Source organism: Cervus canadensis, chromosome 23, assembly GCF_019320065.1.
Source record: "Cervus canadensis isolate Bull #8, Minnesota chromosome 23, ASM1932006v1, whole genome shotgun sequence".
NCBI lineage: Eukaryota > Metazoa > Chordata > Mammalia > Artiodactyla > Cervidae > Cervus > Cervus canadensis.
Window position 1 is genome coordinate 48,291,510 of NC_057408.1, and position 22,977 is coordinate 48,314,486.

Consider the following 22,977-nt stretch of genomic DNA (forward strand, 5'->3'; position numbering starts at 1 on the left):
AATAGTTATAAAAATGAAAATGCTTTAAAATGTTTTGATACTTTATACATTCAAATACTAAGCTAAGAGATGCATACAAAGTCTTCATATATACTTCCAAAACAAAAATACAGCGATTTTCCTTGTATTTTCAACTGCAGAAGAGTTTATAATTTTTAAAAAAGAAATCTTTGATTCTTAATATACCTTTACAGTTTGCATAGCTAAGTAAAATGAAGAAAGAGAAGGTAGGGGAAAATAATTTTTTTGCCACAATTAAGAAAAAATACTTACTCAATTTTCTGCTGCAGCTGTTCAGAAAGCTTTTTATTTTCTTCCTGCAGAGTGTTCTTTTCATTCACTTAAATATAATGTGAAAAGAAGGCATAAATTATAGCTATATTAGGATGCATGTCAGGCTCTTTCAATAATTTCAACAGTCATGGAGAAATTAGGATTTCAGATTCTAAGTCATATGTTAGTCAGGGTTAATGCTACTATTCAAAACTAATTTGTTACTAGGTAGTGATTACTACACCTCACACTGTGCCAGTTTCACATAAATGATTAACTGATAATTTTATGTAATGCTTGTGGGCAAAAAGGAAAGAGGACCTCATGTACTGGGCAGTATAGTTTAATTATTCATGTGAGGACAAGAAAGCATTCCATCTGGTTACTCAGTCCTACTAATTTCAAATACCATTTTATTGAGTCATTTATCTCAAAATAAATCTAATCATAAAATATAACAGTGAATATCAGTGTAATTTTTTATAACAGAAGCACACTTAAGTAAATTTTCTTTCTTAGTCATACTCTATGTTTCATGAATAATTATGGTATCAGTAACTTAATATACCACTGAAACAGCATTTCCTTGTTTGACTCGACCTTGGCTAAATTTTCCTATCCATCCTTATTTATAAAGCAAAAACTCAATTTGGGGCTATAATTTCTATGGCTGCCAGAACAAAATTTTTATTAATCCTTGATACTATGTCACTGCTTAAGCATGTGTTTTACTAGGAGGAATATATCAAAGAGATCAAGTCAGAATAAGTTCAATTAACCTTTCATAAAGAAAGTTAATCACACTCCAAAAATCTGTTAATAATTTAGTGGTTTACAATCTCAACATATTTTCTTACATTGAGTAAATAAAAATTTGTTGACTATATACAATATGTGAGGGCTACTAAACTGCCTCCTTTGGAGGATCGGGGAAAAAACTCCAAAAAAACCTTAAGATATGACAGTGACCTAAAGGAAAGTACAGTCTAATAAGACACAAGATATTATATAAACTATTTTTTTTTAACTGCTGAAAGTAACAAAGATGTTAAGAGAAGCACAGATAAAATACTAAATGAAATTCCAAGGAAAAAAAGGTTTACTTTGGGCTGTTGAGAAAATCAGGAAAGGATCCGAGAGGACAACTGAGCCAGACACAAAAAGAGACATCCAGGAGACTCCCACACCACTGCCACAATCAACAGCAAAAACAAAATGTGAGTGAAACCCAAGCAGAGTAAGCAAGTGGTTGTTGGTATCAGCACTGGTGGAGGGACTGAACTTGAAATTTCCAGTTCAAGCCTGAACTCCTGAGTGATCCTAATTCAATGACCACTACAGTCAGTAGAAAATGACTCATATATAGATTTCCAAGTATTTCAGGTAACAGCATTATCTTACATAATAATGAAATGTTTAAAGATTTAAAAGACGGAAGACCTCGAAGTAACATGATAGAAGTGATTACCAAAAGAGAGTAGGCAGACAAGACTGAGGTAATCAGTATCAATAAAATAACATAACTGACACACTACATACATAAAATTCCACGTGTCTGTTATGCTCAAAACAGAGAAAGCCCACTCACCTCAAAAGCAAAGTGAAACGTAACATATGCAACACATAATACCTCATTTGTCACCATTGTAGGTAACTATTATATAAGATCTTATTCTGAAAACTGGCAAAAGGGAAAATATTAAGATGCATCATGCCTTTCTAGTAGGAACTACATCCTACGGTAACTAATAGCCCTAACTGATGAGGGAGAATTCTTGTTTATAGAAGAATGCCAGCATATGAATGTAAGAAGAATAACAGAAATGGAAAATTATCATTTTGTAATCTGTAATTAAATAATTGATTCAGGCCAGAATCAACAATAGATACTAAAATTACTAAAGAAAGATTGAGGGAGAATTGTATTTTTGCAAGATTTCAAAATATCACACATCTATCCTTCCAACTCAGACTACTTGGTACCAGGGGAAGATTCAACTGTATAATGGAGAAATCTGACAGTCAACCCCAAAGAGTGGAAGAACCTGACAATACCTACATCCTGATAGGATGCAATATAAAGTAGACAATTTTACCCATGAAGTACTGCTGTCAAAAAGGTTTAATTTGGACCTATCAAGCTTTCAGATCCAGTTTCTATTTTATAGGAAATAAAGAAACAAGGTAAAGAAAATGATGAGGATTATTCAGAGGGTGGCATAATTTTAGGAAAACAGTCCTACTTCTTCAAGAAGTCAGTGTCATAAATGTAATAGTTTTCTACTCACTGATAACCTTATACTCCTAAATAAATGCATGCATACAAGTATTCATACACACCACAAAATCTATGGGTCTAAACCTGCCTCTTGAGAAACCTGTATACAGGTCAGGAACCAACACTTACAACTGGACATGGAACAACAGACTGGTTCCAAATAGGAAAAGGAGTACATCAAGGCTGTATATCGTCACCCTGCTTATTTAACTTCTATGCAGAGTACATCATGAGAAACGCTGGGCTGGAAGAAGCACAAGCTGGAATCAAGATTGCCGGGAGAAATAGCAATAACCTCAGATATGCAGATGACACCACCCTTATGGCAGAAAGTGAAGAAGAACTAAAGAGCCTCTTGATGAAAGTGAAAGAGAAGAGTGAAAAGTTGGCTTAAAGTTCAACATTCAGAAAACTAAGATCATGGCATCTGGTCCCATCACTTCACGGCAAATAGATTGGGAAACAGTGGAAACAGTAGCTGACTTAATTTTTTTGGGCTCCAAAATCACTGCAGATGGTGATTGCAGCCATGAAATTAAAAGATGCTTACTCCTGGGAAGTAAAGTTATGACCAACCTAGCTAGCATATTAAAAAGCAGAGACATTACTTTGCCAACAAAGGTCCATCTGGACAAGGCTATGGTTTTTCCAGTGGTCATGTATGGATATGAGAGTTGACTGTGAAGAAAGCTGAGCACCGAAGAATTGATGCTTTTGAACTGTGGTGTTGGAGAAGACTCTTGAGAGTACCTTGGACTGCAAGGAGATCCAACCAGTCCATCCTAAAGGAGATCAGTCCTGGAAGGACTGATGTTGAAGCTGAAACTCCAATACTTTGGCCACCTGATGCAAAGAGCTGACTCATTGGAAAAGACCCTGATGCTGGGGAAGATTGAGAGTGGGTGAAGGGGACGACAGAGGATGAGATGGTTGGATGGCATCACCAACTCAATGGACATGAGTTTGGGTAAACTCCAGGAGTTGGTGATGGACAGGGAGGCCTGGCGTGTTGCGGTTCCTGGGGGTCACAAAGAGTCAGACACGACTGAGCGACTGAACTGAACTGAAATATATAAACATGTAACAATTTCTTACAGTCTAAAACAACATATGTCAGAACAAGAAAAATATTTTGGAGATGATCCTTTTAAAATTTAAAAAAGGAGAGAGAGGAGGGGGTAAAGTGAAGGACAGAGGTAAACAAAAGATGGACAAACTTGGACCTGGAAAGATATTTATTATGTTCTTAATAGTAGTTACCTCTGGGAGCAAAACAAAATTATGTTTTTTCTATCTCATTTTATAATAATGAGAATATACTCATATATTCTGCTTGAGGAACCAGAGGACAGCAATATAATTAATAGAAAAAAATAAAGTCAATATATGGAATTAGTTTGGAAAGGAAGATAAATGTAAGAAAATCCTACATGAAATGGGGAAGTAGACTAATCTGAAAATGATATACTTGGGAATCCCTGGTGGTCCAGTGGCTAAGACTCTGCGCTCCTGATACAGGGGGGCTGGGTTCGATCCCTGGTCAGGGAACTAGATCCCACATGCCACAACTAAGACTCTATGCAGCCAAATGAATAAAAATAAATGTTTAAAAAAAAAAAAAAAAATGATATACTTGTAACAGTGTGTAAAAAAATAGTGAAAATCAGGAAAAGCATACATCTTTGTACTACATTGTCTGCTTTGTGTCTATATTTACTAAATATAAATAATCAAATTACATGAAATGAAACCAAAGAAGCAAATATGTATATATCCAAAGAAAATGTGCTTCTTGTCTTACAGCTGGTAAGACTTTAAGGCCAACATGGACAGTATTTGTATAACCTTTCTACACCCTCAAAAATTCCATGGACAGAGGAGTCTGGTGAGCTACAGTTCATGGGATCACAAAACAACAATCTATACCCTATTTCTTACTAAAATAAGCATGAGATTACATCTACAAAAAGGGAAAAAAATGACTTCTGACCTTGTGTCTAAACGAAGAAAACATGTAAACAACCCATCTGGTTGTAACCAATTTAATAATAGGTGTTTAACAGTAGCATACTATGTTTTAAATACTTAGTAAGTGAAGAAAGGAAACTCACTAAGCTCTGTGATAAGTTTAAGATTCTGCTGCCGAATATTTTCAAACTCTTGTTGCTTCTTCCGCATATGTTCTTCAGTTACTGCACAGCGATCACACAATCCTGCTCTTAATCTATGAAACAAAAGCAAAGTATTTTTAGAGTACAACTAAAATGTTCTCATAAACAAATAAACATAAAAAATATGTGAGGTGATGGATGTATTAATTTACCAGATGGTAGGGATCCTTTTTACAATCTATACATTTATCAAATCACTATGATAAACATTTAAAAAAATTTATTTATCAATTATGCCTCAATTAACTGAAATAAAAAATATTTGTCAACTACTATAAGATACTGCTCCATGTATTAATTTCAGGATTTTTATACTTTAGGAAGAATTAAAGAATTGAATTGGAAAATACAGAGAAAATTAATTAGTTATAATGCCTTTCACATATTCCCATATAGGCTGAAATCATGCTATATCATTTTCTACAGGCTGCAATTCTGAGTGCAATTCTATAAAAATCTGCTAATTTTAAACTCTATTCGAGGGGAACTTATTTATTGAAGAAACTGACCTTATTTTAATTTATTAGACCCAAAAATTGAACCCAGTCCAGTACCAATGGAATGGATGCAAACTTGCATCTGCTTTGCCCAGCATAGCATATCACACATAATGAGTGTTCAACAACTTTTTTAGTTGAATGAATACTAAAGGTCAAAGAATACAAAGTTTAAAAAAAAGTTATGTTCTTTCAGTTTTAAAAAAAAAGACTCCAGTGTTAGATTACAAAATAGATTTTATTATCTTGAGGGCTGAAGGGAAGAGGGAATATATACATGAAAGGGGTGGGTGATGAAAAGAAAGGTATTTCCCAAAATGTTACTAATAGTTATCTCATAGGTACCAATAAAACAGAAGATTTTCTTCTTAGTATTTTGCTTATTTTTCAAAATTTTTCTAATTTCATTATTTATATAACCAGGAAAAAATATTGTTGAAAAAAAAAGACACATATCCCACTTTAGGAATTTAGCAAATATAAATTCTATATAATAATTTTAACTCAATAACTTAATAAGATACTAAGTATACAGAAATGTCTATGGGAGTAATAGCATAGTAGGACATACCATGAATTCATGAAAACTGTACAACTGAAACAAAAAGAACCGAGAGATTTTTATGTAAAACTCCTATCAACAAGTGTTGATATGGGTATAAAAAATAAAGATTAGAGATCATAGGTTGCATTAATACGACTAAAATGTCTAGAACAAAGGATAAAGAACTCGACGTCATGGTTTAATTGGAGTACATTCTAGAGACAGGAATTAGGACAATCAAGATCTAAGAAAAGATGACAAAGTGAACATTTGCATCTACTATGGCTCCCTCCCCAAATCCCACAAAGCTACAGTAAAGATTTTATATATATATATATATATATATACACACAGACACATATATATTTTTAAAGACACAAGACTATGAAGATGGAAAATGGGAAAGAAAGCAAACAAATTGAAAGCAATTTCAATTGCTGGTAGATGAACAGAAACTAACTTGAGAATGCTGAATCCTAAGTCAGTACTGGGAAAAGTCGAGAACTGTGGTTCAAAATGGTAGCCACAAGCCACATGAATCTATTTCAACTTAAATAAATTATACTAATAAGAGAGAAGATAAAAACAGAGGATTAGGTGCTCTAGTTGTGATCCTGTACTTAACAGCTGCTGCTACTGTTGTTCTTGCTATTTGCCTTTAAAATTCCAAAGGAAATAAAGATAAAGTTCTCTCTAAACTATTCCAAACCAAGACATTGTTAAACTGTTATAAGAAGAAACTTGGCTGGTGCACTGGGAAGACCCAGAGGAATGGGATGGAGAGGGAGGCGGGAGGGGGGATTGGGATGGGGAACACATGTAAATCCATGGCTGATTCATGTCAATGTATGGCAAAAACCACTACAATACTGTAAAGTAATTAGCCTCCAACTAATAAAAATAAATGGAAAAAAAAAAAAAAGAAGAAACTTAATTTTAACTATTTTAAAAAAATACTTCACATTTCATATTTCTCTTTCAAACATCTATTCAAATTAATAGCTTGGGCTTCATGCAATAACATTCAAATAGTTCTGATTGTAGGTAAATAATTTATTCACTTTAAACTATTAAACTCTAGAACTATTAAATCTAGAGGCCAAAAAGAGCATTGACATTGAAAAGTCACTGAAAAACACTGAAGGAGCTAAGTGGCATTCATCAATTCTAACAAAGTATTTTTTAAACATTACCCTACCATTTTCCATATTGTTTCCAAGAATTCAACTCTGATATGTTAAAATGTCATAAGATATTATGGAACACAACCTCTTGAAACCCTTAGTTTCCAAGCTTAAAAATGTCACTGGTATAGGCAGTCATAAAATGAAGCAATATTCCCCAGCTTGTTTATTACTTCTAGTTTTCTCCAGTTTACTGCCACTTTTAATATTAAAGTATCTGTAAAGAGTCAACTCCTGATTGTTCACTGATCCTAGCTTAAATTTAAATGGATGTGAGAAAATAGGATAGTTCCTATTTCCATCAGTAGGATTCCACTTCTTTCCTCTTGCCTACCTTTAACTGCTGCTTCAGAGAAAGAAAAAACAGCCTCAATTTCATAGGAGAATGCAATTTCAGTAGCTATAAGCAGGTTAAAAGGGAAAGGAGTAATTCTACTTTAACAGCCAAAAAGCATTAGGCATTCTGAGTTATATTCCACCTTGTTCATAGAGATGAAGAAATAGAAGCTTTCATTTTGCAGTAAAACTTACCAGATAAACAAGTATGTTCAATTGTTTGCTATACCCTAAAAAGACTTCCTCAGATTTATTCATTTTCATTGAAAAGGGTTTCACTAAACACCTATAATGAGTACTATCAGTGCTAAAATACAACAGTGACCAAGATAATGTCACTTCTTTTAAAGGGTTTACAGTCTACTAGAAAAAGACAGACAATCAGTTCAGTTTAGTTCAGTCACTCAGTCGTGTCCGACTCTTTGCGACCCCATGAACCGCAGCACGCCAGGCCTCCCTGTCCATCACCAACTCCCAGAGTCTACCCAAACTCATGCCCATTGAATTGGTGATGCCATCCAGCCATCTCATCCTCTGTCGTCCCCTTCTCCTCCTGCCCCCAATCCCTCCCAGCATCAGGGTCTTTTCCAATGAGTCAACTCTTCGCATGAGGTGGCCAAAGTATTGGAGTTTCAGCCTCAGCATCAGTTTCCTTCCAGTGAACACCCAGGACTGATCTCCTTTAGGATGGACTGGTTGGATCTCCTTGCAGTCCAAGGTACTCTCAAGAGTCTTCTCCAACACCACAGTTCAAAAGCATCAATTCTTCGGCACTCAGCTTTCTTCACAGTCCAACTCTCACATCCATACATGACCACTGGAAAAACCATAGCCTTGACCAGATGGACCTTTGTTGGCAAAGTAATGTCTCTGCTTTTTAATATGCTATCTAGGTTGGTCATAAGTTTCCTTCCAAGGAGTAAGCATCTTTTAATTTCACGGCTGCAGTCACCATCTGCAGTGATTTTGGAGCCCCAAAAAATAAAGTCTGACACTGTTTCTACTGTTTCCCCATCTATTTCCCATGAGGTGATGGGACCAGATGCCATGATCTTAGTTTTCTGAATGTTAAGCTTTAAGCCAACTTTTTCACTCTCCTCTTTCACTTTCATCAAGAGGCTTTTTAGTTCCTCTTCACTCTCTGCCCATAAGGGTGGTGTCATCTGCATATCTGAGGTTATTGATATTTCCCCCAGCAATCTTGATTCCAGCTTGTGCTTCTTCCAGCCCAGTGTTTCTCATGATGTACTCTGCATAGAAGTTAAATAAGCAGGGTGACAATATACAGCCTTGACGTACTCCTTTTCCTATTTGGAACTAGTCTGTTGTTCCATGTCCAGTTCTAACTGTTGCTTCCTGACCTATAAGAAGTATTTAAAATAAAGCATGACCAGGTGGCACAGCAGTAAAGAATCCACTTGTCAATGCAAGAGACACAAGAGATGTGGGTTCGATTCCTAGATCAGGATGATCCCCTGGCGCAGGAAATGGCAACATACTTCAGTATTTTTGCCTAGAAAACCACAGGAGCCTGGTGGGCTACAGTTCATGGTGTCATGAATTGGACATGACTGAGCAGACACATGTCCAATGCATAGGATTGGACACAGGCATAGGATTCACATTAAAGTGGAAATACAGGACACTATGAAAGCACACAGCAGAACTAAACCTAGTCTAGGAAGTCAGGGAAGGTCTCCTGAAGAATAAATTTAAATTCGAATCTATGAGTAAGAAGACTTAGCAAGACAAAAGAAGACATTTGGTTCAGTATTTGAAACCTAGAGAACCACAAATCCTCTGATTATGAGTACCGATTTTCCCTTTTAACAACAGTTGAAACATGTGTTTCCTATGACTGCCAAAAGAGCTTTTAAAGATATTAAAGTCTATCAGACAACTATGGTTTAACTGCTTAGTTCAGATTTTTTTAAAAATGTCTTCTATCTACTTCTTTAGCACAGTGACTGTTCCTTAGATTAGGGGAAATACTTTGCTTCCTTGAAGGAAAGTCTATAAATGTAATATAATAACAGTACTAGTAAAACACAAACAAGCAAGCCACATTAAATTAGAACATTTTACTATCTAATTTATCTTTATTGCATTAATTCCTTTCATCTAAACCTCTCTTGATGTTTTCACAATATTAGGCTAAGAAGTAAGAATCACTTCATCTTATGAACAGTAAACAGCAAGTTGCAGAACTACCACTAAGAAATTTTAATGAAATACATGTTGTTTTTTAAAGGTCTCAGAAAAACTTGCTCTAGACTATCATTCATTCTTACATATGACATAAAATTAAAGTAAAATTTTAACTAAGTAGAACTTTACTAAATGGTACCTACTTTGACATTTAAAGGTAGCATTTAATTAGTAGCAATTTAAAAGGAAAGTAACCAAAAACAAACCAACCTTCCAATAAAACAAGACTATGATAATAGGCAATGTTGAAGACTTAATATTTCAGAGTACTTGTTTTAGTAACTTGATATCAAACATAAATACTCTGAGATAATCAGTTAAGTTGTAATTTACTTATACAACATTTATAAAATTAAGACAATACATAGCAAACAGTAGAAATCAGGAAGCTTGGGGATCAAATTTAAACTAATTATTCATTAGCTATGTGATCTTGGGAAAGGTTAACTCTTTGTCAGCATTGTTTCCTCATTTGTAAAACTGATTTATCATCTACCTCACAGGGTTAAAGTGAAGATCAAGTTCTGGATACCTGGGTATAAAGTGAGCCCTCAAACCTATCAGATACTGCATTAAAAAAATAATGGTCAGATCTAGATCATTCTCAGTTTCATTAAATGAAGCTTCATAGAATGAGGGACAAACATTAAAGTAATCCCAGAAGGAAATTTTAGTGTTGAAGAACGGAGAGAAAAAGCATGTGAATAAAGGAATGAGCTACCCTCCTTGTCCCACCCCCAGATTAACACCATGTAGTGAATTATAGGCTCACCTGCCTAATAATGTAACGGTGAACAGAATGAAAGACAACAAGAACATTTAGGAATAAGAAACAGTGGAGAAGTGTAATACCCACATGAAATCAGTTACCACAACCAATAAACAGAAAAGAATCATTTTTAAAAACTGCAGAATAAAAATGGTAATTTTAACAATTAAATGTATTCACCAAATAAAGGAGAGTAATTTAGAAAATGCTTCTACAGGAAGTGTAGGGGCACTCATCCACTGTCATTTCTTCTCAGAACGAGACAGGAGAACAACTCACTTAAAAGAAGCATAAGATGCAAAGAATAACAGAACAGCGAAAACTTTAAATCACAAAGTGAAGAAATGTTCTGAATATGTTAAAAAGGAATATCTTCAAAAGCTAAAATGGAAGACAACTATAGCTTGGGGATGAAATGGAGAGCCAATGGTATTAAGCCAATTAATGCAAAACATAATGAAAACTTTATTTTGTGATTTTTTTCCTCAGTGTACTCATCTTGAGTCCTAAGCAATTTGTGAATGATCAACTAAACAGAAAGAGTGCTGGAAATAAATACAATCAGTCTTTTAGTGTGGCAACCACAAAAACATATCTCCTATTGTGGGAAGTAAAATCACTGGTTCCAACTGTTGTGCTCTGAAATCCTTCACCTGTTCAGACAGGTGACCAAACCAAGCATCTCAGTCAGAAGCCAGCCAATGAATGAGCAGAGCAGAACCCCCCACTGGCCTTGTCAAACCTTTCCTAAAATACAATGCAGCCTAAGAACTTCCTTTTTCCCTTTTTCTCAAAAGGGTTAGATGTATGGATATTTGATAGGTCCATGGTATACCTAGAGGGATGGCATTATTCCTAGCCCCTAGAGCAACACCTAGAACATGGTACAAGGCTCAACTATTTATTATTAAATTTAATTAAGGCTATAGTGTGAAACTGGAATTTAAATTCATATCTCTGATTAAAGCATATGGAGTTTTATATATTCCAGAACAGGCTGCTTATTCCAGTAAGTGTACATCCATGGAGATAGCAGTCGTGGATGACAGAGTACTCAACTTCAGTTTGCATGCACACGGAATATTAGACTATTCCACCAGTAAAGGCACAGTGGCAAAATCAAACTACCAGCCCTCTTGTAACATATACAGAAATGATAATAAAGGAAAAATATTAACTATAAATAAAGCAAGAAGAGACATTGTTTAAGTAGTTCAAGGTCCTAAATAGCACTTACAGTTCAGACAAGGGAAAACAACAAAATCTCAAAGTCTTTTCTAATGTAGTGTTAACTTCATAGAAGGGGGAGGAAAGAAAGTCGGTAGGTGGAGGTGAATAGCATTATCTCGGGAATTCTCAGTAAAAAGAATCCCTAGAATGCCTGAAAGTGGAGAAATACGCAAGGAAAAAAAAGAGAATGGCAGGACAGGAGTTAGATAGGAACAGAACTGTGAAGCAGTTGCCACCTATTCAGAAGTAAAAATGGAATTAAAGCATCAAAAGCATTAGAACACTGCTATCCTTGAGCTTGTCTGATATCAAACACCAGATAAAGAAACATCATTTAAAAGATAAACTGATGTAATTGCTATAACTAATGAAAAAACAAACCTGTAAGGGAACATCCTTAATTTCATAAGCTATTTATCGAAAGTTGACCTAAAGTTGGAAAAATATCACTTTAATTAAGCCTCAGAACTGATAACAAATGAACACCAATGTATATTCTCTGTTAAGAGGGAAACCACCTGTTACTCAAGAGGACCCAAGAACCACACTCACCGATCTTCTAACACTTTAATGGTTTCATGAAGGACTTTCTGTTGCTCTCTCAGCTGTTGATTTTTGGTGAAGAATTCTTCTAGTCTTTGTGCATCTCTGAAAGTCAAGCAGTAAGTTGTTTTTTTCCTTTTTAAGGGAAAAACACTCTTAACAGGACTACTCTGTCATTAAGAACTTCAAAGTATGATCTCACCACTTACATATTATGAATCTGTTGTATCAAAACACAAAAGGTGAGATTTGAATATCTTGTTAATCAGAGATCAAATTATATTAGAATTTGCTCTGCAGTATTTTTATGTTCTATAGAAATATCTTCCTAAGCACTAGGTATTCATTACACAATGTTGGAACACAAACAGAGTGAATTCTGATGCCACCACTGACTCAACATAGTCAAAATTACTACTGAACTGTACACTTACTGGTTATTTTTATTATTTTATATACATTTGTCAATATAAATAGCAAGTAACTCTACTCATATTGCTTCTATTCCAACTATGAGGGATTTATACTTTGTGTTTTTACAAAGTTTTGTGTTGCTTAAACTTTTACCTGGGATTACTTTTAAGCCAGGGTCTACTGTGAAGTAGATGCAAACCAACCCTGTTCTGATGCCTCCTAGGTTTGAATCTCAGCTGCCAGGTACCAACTGTGTGACCTGGTGCAAGTACCCTAAACTCTCTGTACCCCAAAAAAGATACGTTAGTATCTACCTCATAAGGCATTTGCAAGGACTAAGTAAGTACTAATGAATACAAAGCCTGCAGAACAGTGCTGGCAAATAGTAAGCTCTATTTAAGTATTTACCATTTTGATTATGGTCAGGAAAAAACAAAGACATCTAAGATTTTCTTCTGGTAGGCTATCTAGTTATTTTCCAAGGCTGTGCCATATTTTACCCCTCCGTCATTATTACCTTTCAGGGAAAAAAATCACATATATAAAATATGCATTTATTTTATGAAAACCCATTAGAAACTGAACTGGGACTCTCTGTGTGATGTGGAAGCTGAAAATACAAGATAAGAGAGTGGTTCAAACACCTTCCCCCTGACCTCTCAAGGGTCAAAAATATCAAATCAAATAAAGGTGACAAACAAGGAGATGTCCATATGATGGTATCAAAATTGCTAATGAATGTAGTATCACTGGCAACAAAACAGGTGAGCAAAACAACTAAGTCAAAATGTCAGATACCAATGAGGGTATGTCTTAAATATTGGTTGAATATTTGATATTGAATGACAAACCAACACATCTAAGAAATATTGTTCTGGTAGCATATGTATAGATACTAAATTTTGGAAGTAAGAAATAGCTGAAACTAGTAATTAAAAAACTCCCAATACTTCTTGAAAATATATTTAATTCAGAAGCAGCACTAGGTTTTCACTGATTCTATTTTGGAAGCATTCAACAAAAATTCAACAGTCAACATTTCTACATGTATAATTTTGTAAATGAATTTGTGTAAAAGAGATATATTAGCTATATACAGAGACAACATCAGAACACAGGCCTAAAGCAATACATGATAGACAAATATAATATAGTTACTGATTTCTTTTCTAACTGCTTCTTTCAGGTGGGAATTCCTAAGGACTGAGATAGTTTACAAATAAAGCTGTTCTAACAATATGGAGACCAGACATCTTGTTACTGTACCACGGCAGTCTATTGTAAAATATACTTGGAAAGGGGGGTTATGGTAACACAGGCAAATCCAAGTTCCTGGTCCCACAAAGCAATGACCTATCCTTCTGAAAAATGAAGCATCCCTTTACTTCTCTGATTACTCAGAGGGATTTAGTTACTTACCCATGCTTCCAAAATGTGTAACCCCAAGCTACCTAAGGTAGGCAAGGCACAGAGTAATCACAATATATATTAAAAGGCTGCTAAGAAGATCAAATGACTGTGAATCATACAGTGAAGTAAAGCATAGATTTAAAAGTGTTATAGGTGACTTTTGAGAAAGTAATATTCAACACTCATTTACAAATTTAAGATTTTTCCTGTGGTTGTTTGGTTAGACATGTGGAAAAATACCTCTTGTATAAAAAACATATCCTAACTAATAAGATACACATCCTGAAATTTAAATGTTTAAAATGACATCTTTAAGGTAGGAACATGTTGACTTTCAACATGCAAAGTATTTAAAAGTGCCACTAATTAAGAAGAATCATAAAATTATTCTTTAAAAAAAACGGTTTTAAAAATTTATGATTTCATATTTCTGTATCTAAATCATCTTCCAAACATCACTTTCTAGTTGTAATGGAAAACTTCACAATTTCTGATTTCAGATTATAATAGAAAAAATAGTGAGGCATGTTTTGATGAGCAGTTGGTAACTCCAGCTTCTGGTTAAAGCCTTGGAAGATTCAGGAATAGGAAAGAACTGAGACCTACTGGTATATATACTGTAAAGCAAGTACAACATTATTAGTCACAATGATGTTAAATTTTGTTGTGCATAATAGTATTCTACTAGGCCATCTGTTTCAGATTTCTGAATGTAGATGTTCTAAAAAACGATGAGTAAAATCTGCTCCTGACTTAGAAAATCAGATCTGATTCTGGGGTTAATAACCAAAACAATTCAGGGGAACTGCTGGGAATTTCAAACTAGTTAAAAGGTGTCTCAGAATATCCATTTAGTTCCCATTTCTTATGAGTTAGAAATCCCACAATTATTCTGCTCCCCATCCTGTAGTACCTTAAATTCCAGGTATTAACCACAGGTGAGAAAAAAAATGCCATTAACAGATCAAAATGATATATAGATCAGTTTCCATCATAATAAGTTTAAGGAAAAAGATTATATATATATACTAAAATTATATTAAAATATAAATATATTCAAATACTACCTAAGGCTGAAAGTGAAAGAAAGTGAAGTCGCTCAGTCGTGTCTGACTCTTTGCGACCATGGACTGTAGCCTACCAGGCTCCTCCATCCCTGGAATTCTCCAGGCAAGAATACTGGAGTGGGTTGCTATTTCCTTCTCCAGGGGATCTTCCTGACTCAGGGATCAAACGCGTTGCATTAACCTCTGAGCCACCAGGGAAGCCTTACCCATACTCTTATTATTTATAATTATTGATAAATTATTATTCTTTTTCCTTTAGAATTTTGAGTAACTTGCTGTCAGCTATATAAGGTACACACTAAATAGGTCAAATAGAACATCAATATCAATTACCCCATAAATAAGACACCAGTATTATATATACTGATACTTACAAAATTCGTTCCTTTTTCAGTTTGGTTACTTTCACTTGTAAACCTGAAAAAGAAAAAAAACCCCACAGTATTTTATTTATACATTTTATCATTTCTAAAGCAGTTAATCTAAGGTTCTTTATGCCTCTAATGCTACACTATTAAATCACTTGAGTCTGGCCTCTGAACAATGAGCCAAGTCCCATTAGTTTGAAGAATATACTTCCCTTATTCACACCCCTAAGTCACAAAATATCTGCAACATTGTTGCTCCGAGTCTATTGTATGACAGCCAAATAGAATGAAATTTTCTCCACCAAAGTTACTTCCTAATAGCATGAGCAAGCATATAATTAGATGTTCACTATGAATGAAGGTTTATGTTCTGGCATAGCCTATGTATTTTGCTAACAGCAATACTGCTTATATAGGCTCAAATCTTCTGGGATTAAAACAGATTGTGTCAGGAAGTCCTGGACTAGGAACACAACTGCTGACAAAAACATACTTAACAAAAGGCACTACTGTATCTAGTTCAAGATATGTATTACATGTGTTATATGTATTTTTGAGTCAGATAACAAAATATAAAACTACTCCCTATGCTACTGTGCTGGGCTCAGTCGTGTCTGACTCTTTGCCATCTCATGGACTGTAGCCTGCTAGGCTCCTCTGTCCATGGGACTTTCCAGGCAAGATACTGGAGCAGGTTGCCATTTATTTCCTACTCCAGGGGATCTTCCTGACCCAGGGATGGAACCCACGTCTCTTGTATCTCCTGCACTCCAGATGGATTCTTTACCACTGAGCCACACAGGAAGCCCATACAAGATGTTATCACCACTGGGGTAAACTGGGTAAAGGGTATACATACAGTGTGAATCTGTAATAAGTTCAAAATAAAGAAAATTTACGGAAAAGTATTGAGAGAGTTGGAATACTGTGAAAATGTAAAGCATTATAATAAAAGGAAAAATTTTTTAATGTTAAAAATAAAAACTGGTATGATCTTTTGATTTTCAAAAAATCTTTTCCATCTGTCAAGTTAGTTCCCTAGCTGGGGAAGATTTCTTCTTTTTCAGGTAATGATGACAACTCAGAAGACCTTTAAAGTATTTAATAAAGCATTAACTCATTTTTGAGGAATTAAGAAAAAAACTTGTTACCCCACTAGGCCAAAGACTAGAGTCAGCAGTTTTCTACTCTCTTCTACCCTCCCCAAAGTGTGTGAAAATTTAATTTTGGCTGACTTCTAAAACCCAGGTCTGCCTTTAGAAGTGAAAAGTAGCACCCAAGATGAAATGGATTATTGCTATGAACCATTTTAAGAAAAGGAACAATGAGATAGAAAATCCTTAAAAACTTCAAAAGAAAATTCTTGGGAAACATGGAAAGACTACTCTTTTATCTTGTAAGCATTCAACACCTGCGAGGCATTTGTTCTGTCATGTAGACCAGCCCTGAAGCAGGTTTATGTTTGTATGTGTATGTATGTGTGTTTAAATTTTAGCATTTGCTATTCATCAAGTCAATTAGGCATCCACAATTAGAACCCCTATAAAGTGTGCTTTAATCCTGCTCCACACCCATCGGAAGGAATGAGGCTATACGACAATGCAGCTCCTGTATGAACAGGCAGTCTGTTCAAAAAAGTATTTGGGATTGTTAACGCTGGAAACCTGAGACACCTAATGAGAAAACAGTGCTCAAAAGACCAAAAGCACTGTACACCCAACACCCACATGTATATGAATTTTGGACAAAATGAAACAATTAAGGGCCCACATGTGTACTCACGTAACAGAAGAAACAAATTTAAGTAAGAATTCAGAAATAAGGCAAGAATTCAACTTGTCATGAACAAAATCATTGCTATGCTAATTTATACTCATTTTCGTTCACTACCCAGAACAAACCATTTATGTATATACTTTCACTGTAAAACAAGTTATTTACGGTTTTGAATGACAAATTTTAAGTCCAGTAACATTTTTCTTGACAAATAGTGGCTTTACATATAGCTTAAATAATTAAACTTCTACCAAAAACATTACTATTTCGGTAACTGCCTAATCAATTTCAGCTCCAAAGTAAAGACATTTGTCTTTATAAAACGCAGCCACTTTTAAGGTTTGTTTAGTTTACTTTTAAGATTTAATCATATCAAAATGGGTAAATTAATTTTTTGCAGATTTTACTGAGTTTGTTAATACAAATGGAAAAATAATACATGTGATAGTTAATGCCAGTTTTCTTTTTCAAACTGAATTACAGTTGATGTACAATATTACGTTCTTGTTTGTTGTTGTTACAGGTGTATAATTAGTGATTCCCAATTTTTAAAGATTATACTATAAAATATTGGCTGTATTTCATGTGTTGTACAGTATACACTTGTAGCTTATTTTATTTGTTCTTTATATCTGTGGGTCTACATCTTTTTTTGTCACATTCACTCATTTAATTTTTTAGATTCCACACAGAAGTGATACCATACATATCTGCCTTCCTCTGTCTGACTTCTTTCATTTGGCATAATACCCTCTGAGCACATCCATGTTACTGCAAATGGCAACGTTTCATTCTTTTCATGGATGACCAATATTCCACTGTGTGTGTGTGTATTTACACGCATCTTTATCCATTCATCTGTTGATGGATACTTAAATTGTTTCCATATCTTGGCAATGGTAAATAACACTGCTATGAACACTGGTGTGCATTTACCTTTTCAAATTAGTGTTTTTATTTTCAAATATAAACCCAGGAGTGAAATGCCTGGGTCATATGGTAGATCTACTTTCAGATTTTTGAGACACCTTCATACTGTTTTCCACAGTAGCTGCACTGATTTATATTCCCACTAACAGTGTATGACAGCTCCCTTTTCTCTACGTCCTCACCAACATTTGTTATTTGTGTAAAGATTATGATGTCATTCTGACATGTATGTGGTGATGTCTCATTGCCCTTTTGATTTGCATTTTCCTGATGACTAGCTTTTCATAATAATGAACAGGACACTGATGTTATGGACCAAAATTACTTGTTATTCCTTTCAATGCTAATTTGTGTAGTCCTATTTTTATTTTTTTTTTAATTTTTTTTTTATTAGTTGGAGGCTAATTACTTCACAACATTTCAGTGGGTTTTGTCATACATTGATATGAATCAGCCATAGATTTACACGTATTCCCCATCCCGATCCCCCCTCCCACCTCCCTCTCCACGCGATTCCTCTGGGTCTTCCCAGTGCACCAGGCCCGAGCATTGTGTAGTCTTAATATGAATTTTATCTTTTTGGAATTTTTGATGAAACATGGGAAAATAAATGGAGCAATCCAAAAGTAAATCAAGACATATTTATCCTATCATATTAGAGCCTCCATACTTTCCATTTCTTCAAAGGGGTCCAATTCTGTCCTCACAAATCTGCCTCACTTTCTATGAAAATGATTACCATATTTACCAGATACAGAAAATATTATGAGATGTTGACGGCAGAATGTAGCATGGACAAAAAACTATTTATTAAAATGGCAGCACTCTGAAAAATATTCTAAATTCCATCTTATAACTTGTGCTTTTAAAATAATAAACCAGATACTGACAGGGATTTTAAAAAGTTAAAAAAAAAAAAAGCCACCCCAAAACCCCCTGCATTCAAATGAATTCAAATGTATTTAAGTTCATATGCATATCTAGGAAAAATTATATAACTCAAGTACTACATTTGTAACTTTTCCTTTTTTTTTTTAACCTGGGCATGAAGGTTTAGAAGTAATGAGTCAATTTTGATTCCTGTATATACTTCAAAACCTGCGAAGTCTGGACAAGTCCATGTTTGATGTCTTTCAAGTGGCCTCTTACACTGGTTTCTCCAAATGGATCCTCTACTTTCAAACAAAAAAAATAAAGTATCCTTTAGGCATGTCTTTGATGTTATAATAAGAGTCACAGGGCCTGATTTTACACGGAACTATGTGGAACACACTGACAAGGGACTGTCAGGAGTCTTTCTTTCAGCAAATTTGCCAGGCCCCAACCAAAATATTTTTAAATAACATATGTGTGCTTAGTCACTCGGTTGTATCCGACTCTTTGTGACCCCATGGACTGCAGCCCGCCAGGTTCCTCTGTCCATGGGATTCTCCAGGCAAGAAAACTGGAATGGGTTGCCATGCCCTTTTCCAGGGGATCTTCCCAACCCAGGAATTGAACCCAGGTCTCCCACATTGCAGGTGGATTCTTTGCCATCCGAGCCACCAGGGAAGCCCAAATACTAATTTTTAAAAAATAGTGCTCAATCATTTAGAATCTTTAAGAATCCATAAGTAATTTCAAAATTGGTAAAAGTTGCCTAATCAATATATTAAAATGTGCCAGAAGTTATCTTCTCTCAACTCAAACATATATCCAATGTTAGATATGTTTGATATATCATGTATATCAAATGATTCATAAAGCACAAATATTAATAGAGTTTCCTGAAGAACCTGAAACACCAAGAAACATGAAGAAATCTAACAAATATTTTATCCCTGTTACGAACCAAAAAATAAAACTGTCCCAATTTTAAATGGGTATGCATAAAAATTCTAAAATGGTGATGATTATGTGCCACATGAAAAACAAGCAGTTTGGTTAACAATAACAGCAAAAATAAGTCACACATAGAACAGTATGTACATGGATCACAACAATACAACAAGCTACATGCATTTCTCTTAAAACTAGAAAAGAATAGACAACTGTCATTCTTATAAAATGATGCTTTTACAGTATCACTGAAAAATAAAAAATTTAAAGTAAATGGGTAGTAAAGTATTTCAGGGTTTCAGAGACAAAAAATTTCGATATTTTCATATTGTATGGAAATTTTTTTTGGCCATGCCACAGGCTTGTGTATTAGTTCCCTGACCAGGGACTAAACCCAGGCCACGGCAGTGAAAGCTCTGAGTCCCAACCACTGACTGCCAAGGAATTCTCTTATGGGATTTTAAAAACATGTTCAAGAAAATGTTCCATTGATGCAGATATAAACGATGCAGTTCATTCGGATACCATTTACTAATTTCTTACTAGGTGCCAAGCACTTTTACCTATGGAAATGCAAGTAGAAAGATGAGTAAGATATGGACTCTGTATGATAAAATTTTAATGATCTTAAAAGCAGTTATAAAACAGAAAGTAATTATTTGAAGGATAAAGAATTTAACCTTATGCTTGAAGATGGCAGAATGCTAATTCTCTATCAAATGTTTAATAAAAACTCAAGTATGTCTGGTCCTATTTAAATCATTTGGAGATATTATGTCTGTTTTATCTCCAGGTCACAAAGAATAAGCTTTTATATAGTGCATTGCTCCTATAATAATTTAAACTTCAAGTTGTTCCTACAGGTAAACTTGCATGGTGGGGTCACGGTATTATAAACCAAGAGGAAGATAAGGCTGCTCTTCAACAGAAGTTGGGAGATGTTATTATTCCTTTGCAGATTTAAAAGTTCATGCAGCTGATTACATTGTTATTATCAGTGTAACCAAGAGAGAGTGTCTTGTATTTGGCTTATTTTTGTTATCACTTCATTATATAATTATACTGTATTAGTATTTTCCTAAGGAGAAAAGAATACAATGCTCCCCAAACCCACTATATCTTCTTCATGGTTATATCGTCAGCAACTGCTATGATTCCCGATATATAATTCAGTAACTACTCACTGAATGAATAGCAAGTCAGTACTAAAATTCAGAATCCTTCCTCAATGTTCACACTATATTTTCTGGGGGAAAATAGTGTAGTCAAGTGAAAAGTAGAATTAATGTAAAATACTCATATTTGTCCCTGGACATATGACCACAAGCATAGTCACTTTAAAATCAGATCTTTATCATTAACAGCAAATTTGAATTTCTAAATTTTTAAATATTTGAAGTCAATAACATGCCTAAGATATAAACAGCTCCTATCAATTGACAGGGAAAAGGCCAACAACCCAATAATCAGGTATATAAACAGTTCTTAAAAAAGAAATGCAAACCACCCTCAAACATTAGCAAAGATGATTAATCTCACTCATAAGGGAAATATAAATTAAAACTACACTTTTCAGTAGATATGTTAATAAAATACAACATGGAGATATGTTTCAGATACATATTAGAACAAACTAACTATAAACAGACATTTTAGGTAACTGGGTAAAGTTGAACATGACCACCTAATAGGTATGAGATGACATTAAAGAATTTATTTAGTGTGATAATGGTATTTTCTGGTTTAAAAAGACTACTGGAATATACTGAAATGTTTATATATGAAATTATGTCAGAAACTCCAAAGTAATTGAGTGGAAGAGGGATAAAGATGCAAATGGAATATGGGTAAAACAGGACTGGCCATGTTGGTTGAAGCTGAGTGATGTGTAAGTAGGAGTTCTTTATACTATTTTCTTTACTTCTGTAAGCGAGTAATATTTCCTAAAATTAGTCTTAAACTTCAAATTAAAAAAAATAGAAAACAACATAAAAGGTAATAAAAAGTGGTTGCCTTTAGTGTGTGGGGAGGACAGGGATAAATTTTTACTGTTTATTTTGTACTTTGACAATTTTAGAAAAAAAGTTTAAATAATAATAAAAAAACACAATAAAACAATAATAACTCCACTGATACCCGGATTTCTAAATGAACACTAATGTACCTAGACTACATCAGCAATCCTAATATGCTGAAAGAGAGCTTTAAAGGAAACATGGATCAGAATAATTTATCAAAGAATGAGCATAACAGAGCAGTAAAGTATGCAAGTGAAGTGGGAGATGTATTGAAACCAACCTTTCATAATAAAATTAAAGAGTTTTTAATGTTTATCTCAGTCATGAATTTAAAAACTACAATTAAGAAATAGTTTCAGTAAAGTCGTAGGATACAAAGTCAACACACAAAAATCAGTGGTGTTTCTTTACATTAACAATGAGCAATCTGAAAAGGGAATCAAGAAAATTTCATTTACGGTAGCATCCAAAAGCATCCAATACAAAATTAAGGAATAAGCTTAACCAAGGAGATGACACTTGTATGATGAAAACTACAAAACATTGCTGGAAGAAATTTTAAAAAGGAAAGACATCTTATGTTCATGGAACAGAAGACTCAACATTGTTAAGATGTCAACACTACTCAATGTGATCTACAGATACAAGGTAATCTGTATTGAAATCCCAATGATATTTTTTGCAGAACTAGAAAAATCTGTTCTAAAATTTGTATGAAATCTCAAGGGACTCCAAATAACCACAACAATCTTGAAAAAGAACAAGGTTGGCCATCACATATTTCTTGACTTCAAAACAAAATAAAAAGCTACAATAATCAGAACAATGTGGAACTGGCATAAGGACAGACATATAGACCAATCAGAATAGAGCCCAGAAATAAACTCTTGCAGATATGATGAAATGGTTTTTAGAAGGTTTCCAAGACCATTCAAAGAAGAAAGGGCAGTCTTTTCAACACATGGTGCTGGGCAAGTGAAATATACACAAGCATAAGAAGGAAGTTAGACTCTTACATTACACTAAATACAAACTTTAATTCAAATGGAACAAGGACCTAGACATAAAAGCTAAAACTGTAAAACTCTTAGAAGAAAACACAAGGGAAAAGCTTAATGGCAATGGATTTGGCAATGATTTCTT

General features: G+C 34.4%; 1 protein-coding gene across 4 annotated transcripts in view; it reads right to left on the minus strand.

Annotated features, from left to right (window-relative positions):
* RBBP8 (RB binding protein 8, endonuclease) overlaps positions 1-22,977 on the minus strand; it is an 80,167-nt gene that overhangs the window by 32,402 nt on the left and 24,788 nt on the right. For all 4 annotated transcript variants that reach the window (XM_043444208.1, XM_043444209.1, XM_043444206.1 and 1 more), the window contains 4 exons: positions 15,299-15,341; positions 12,043-12,138; positions 4,663-4,775; positions 274-340 (listed from right to left, as the gene is read on the minus strand). In XM_043444208.1, coding sequence (XP_043300143.1) covers positions 274-340; positions 4,663-4,775; positions 12,043-12,138; positions 15,299-15,341 — 319 coding nt within the window. The remainder of the gene's footprint in view (positions 1-273; positions 341-4,662; positions 4,776-12,042; positions 12,139-15,298; positions 15,342-22,977) is intronic.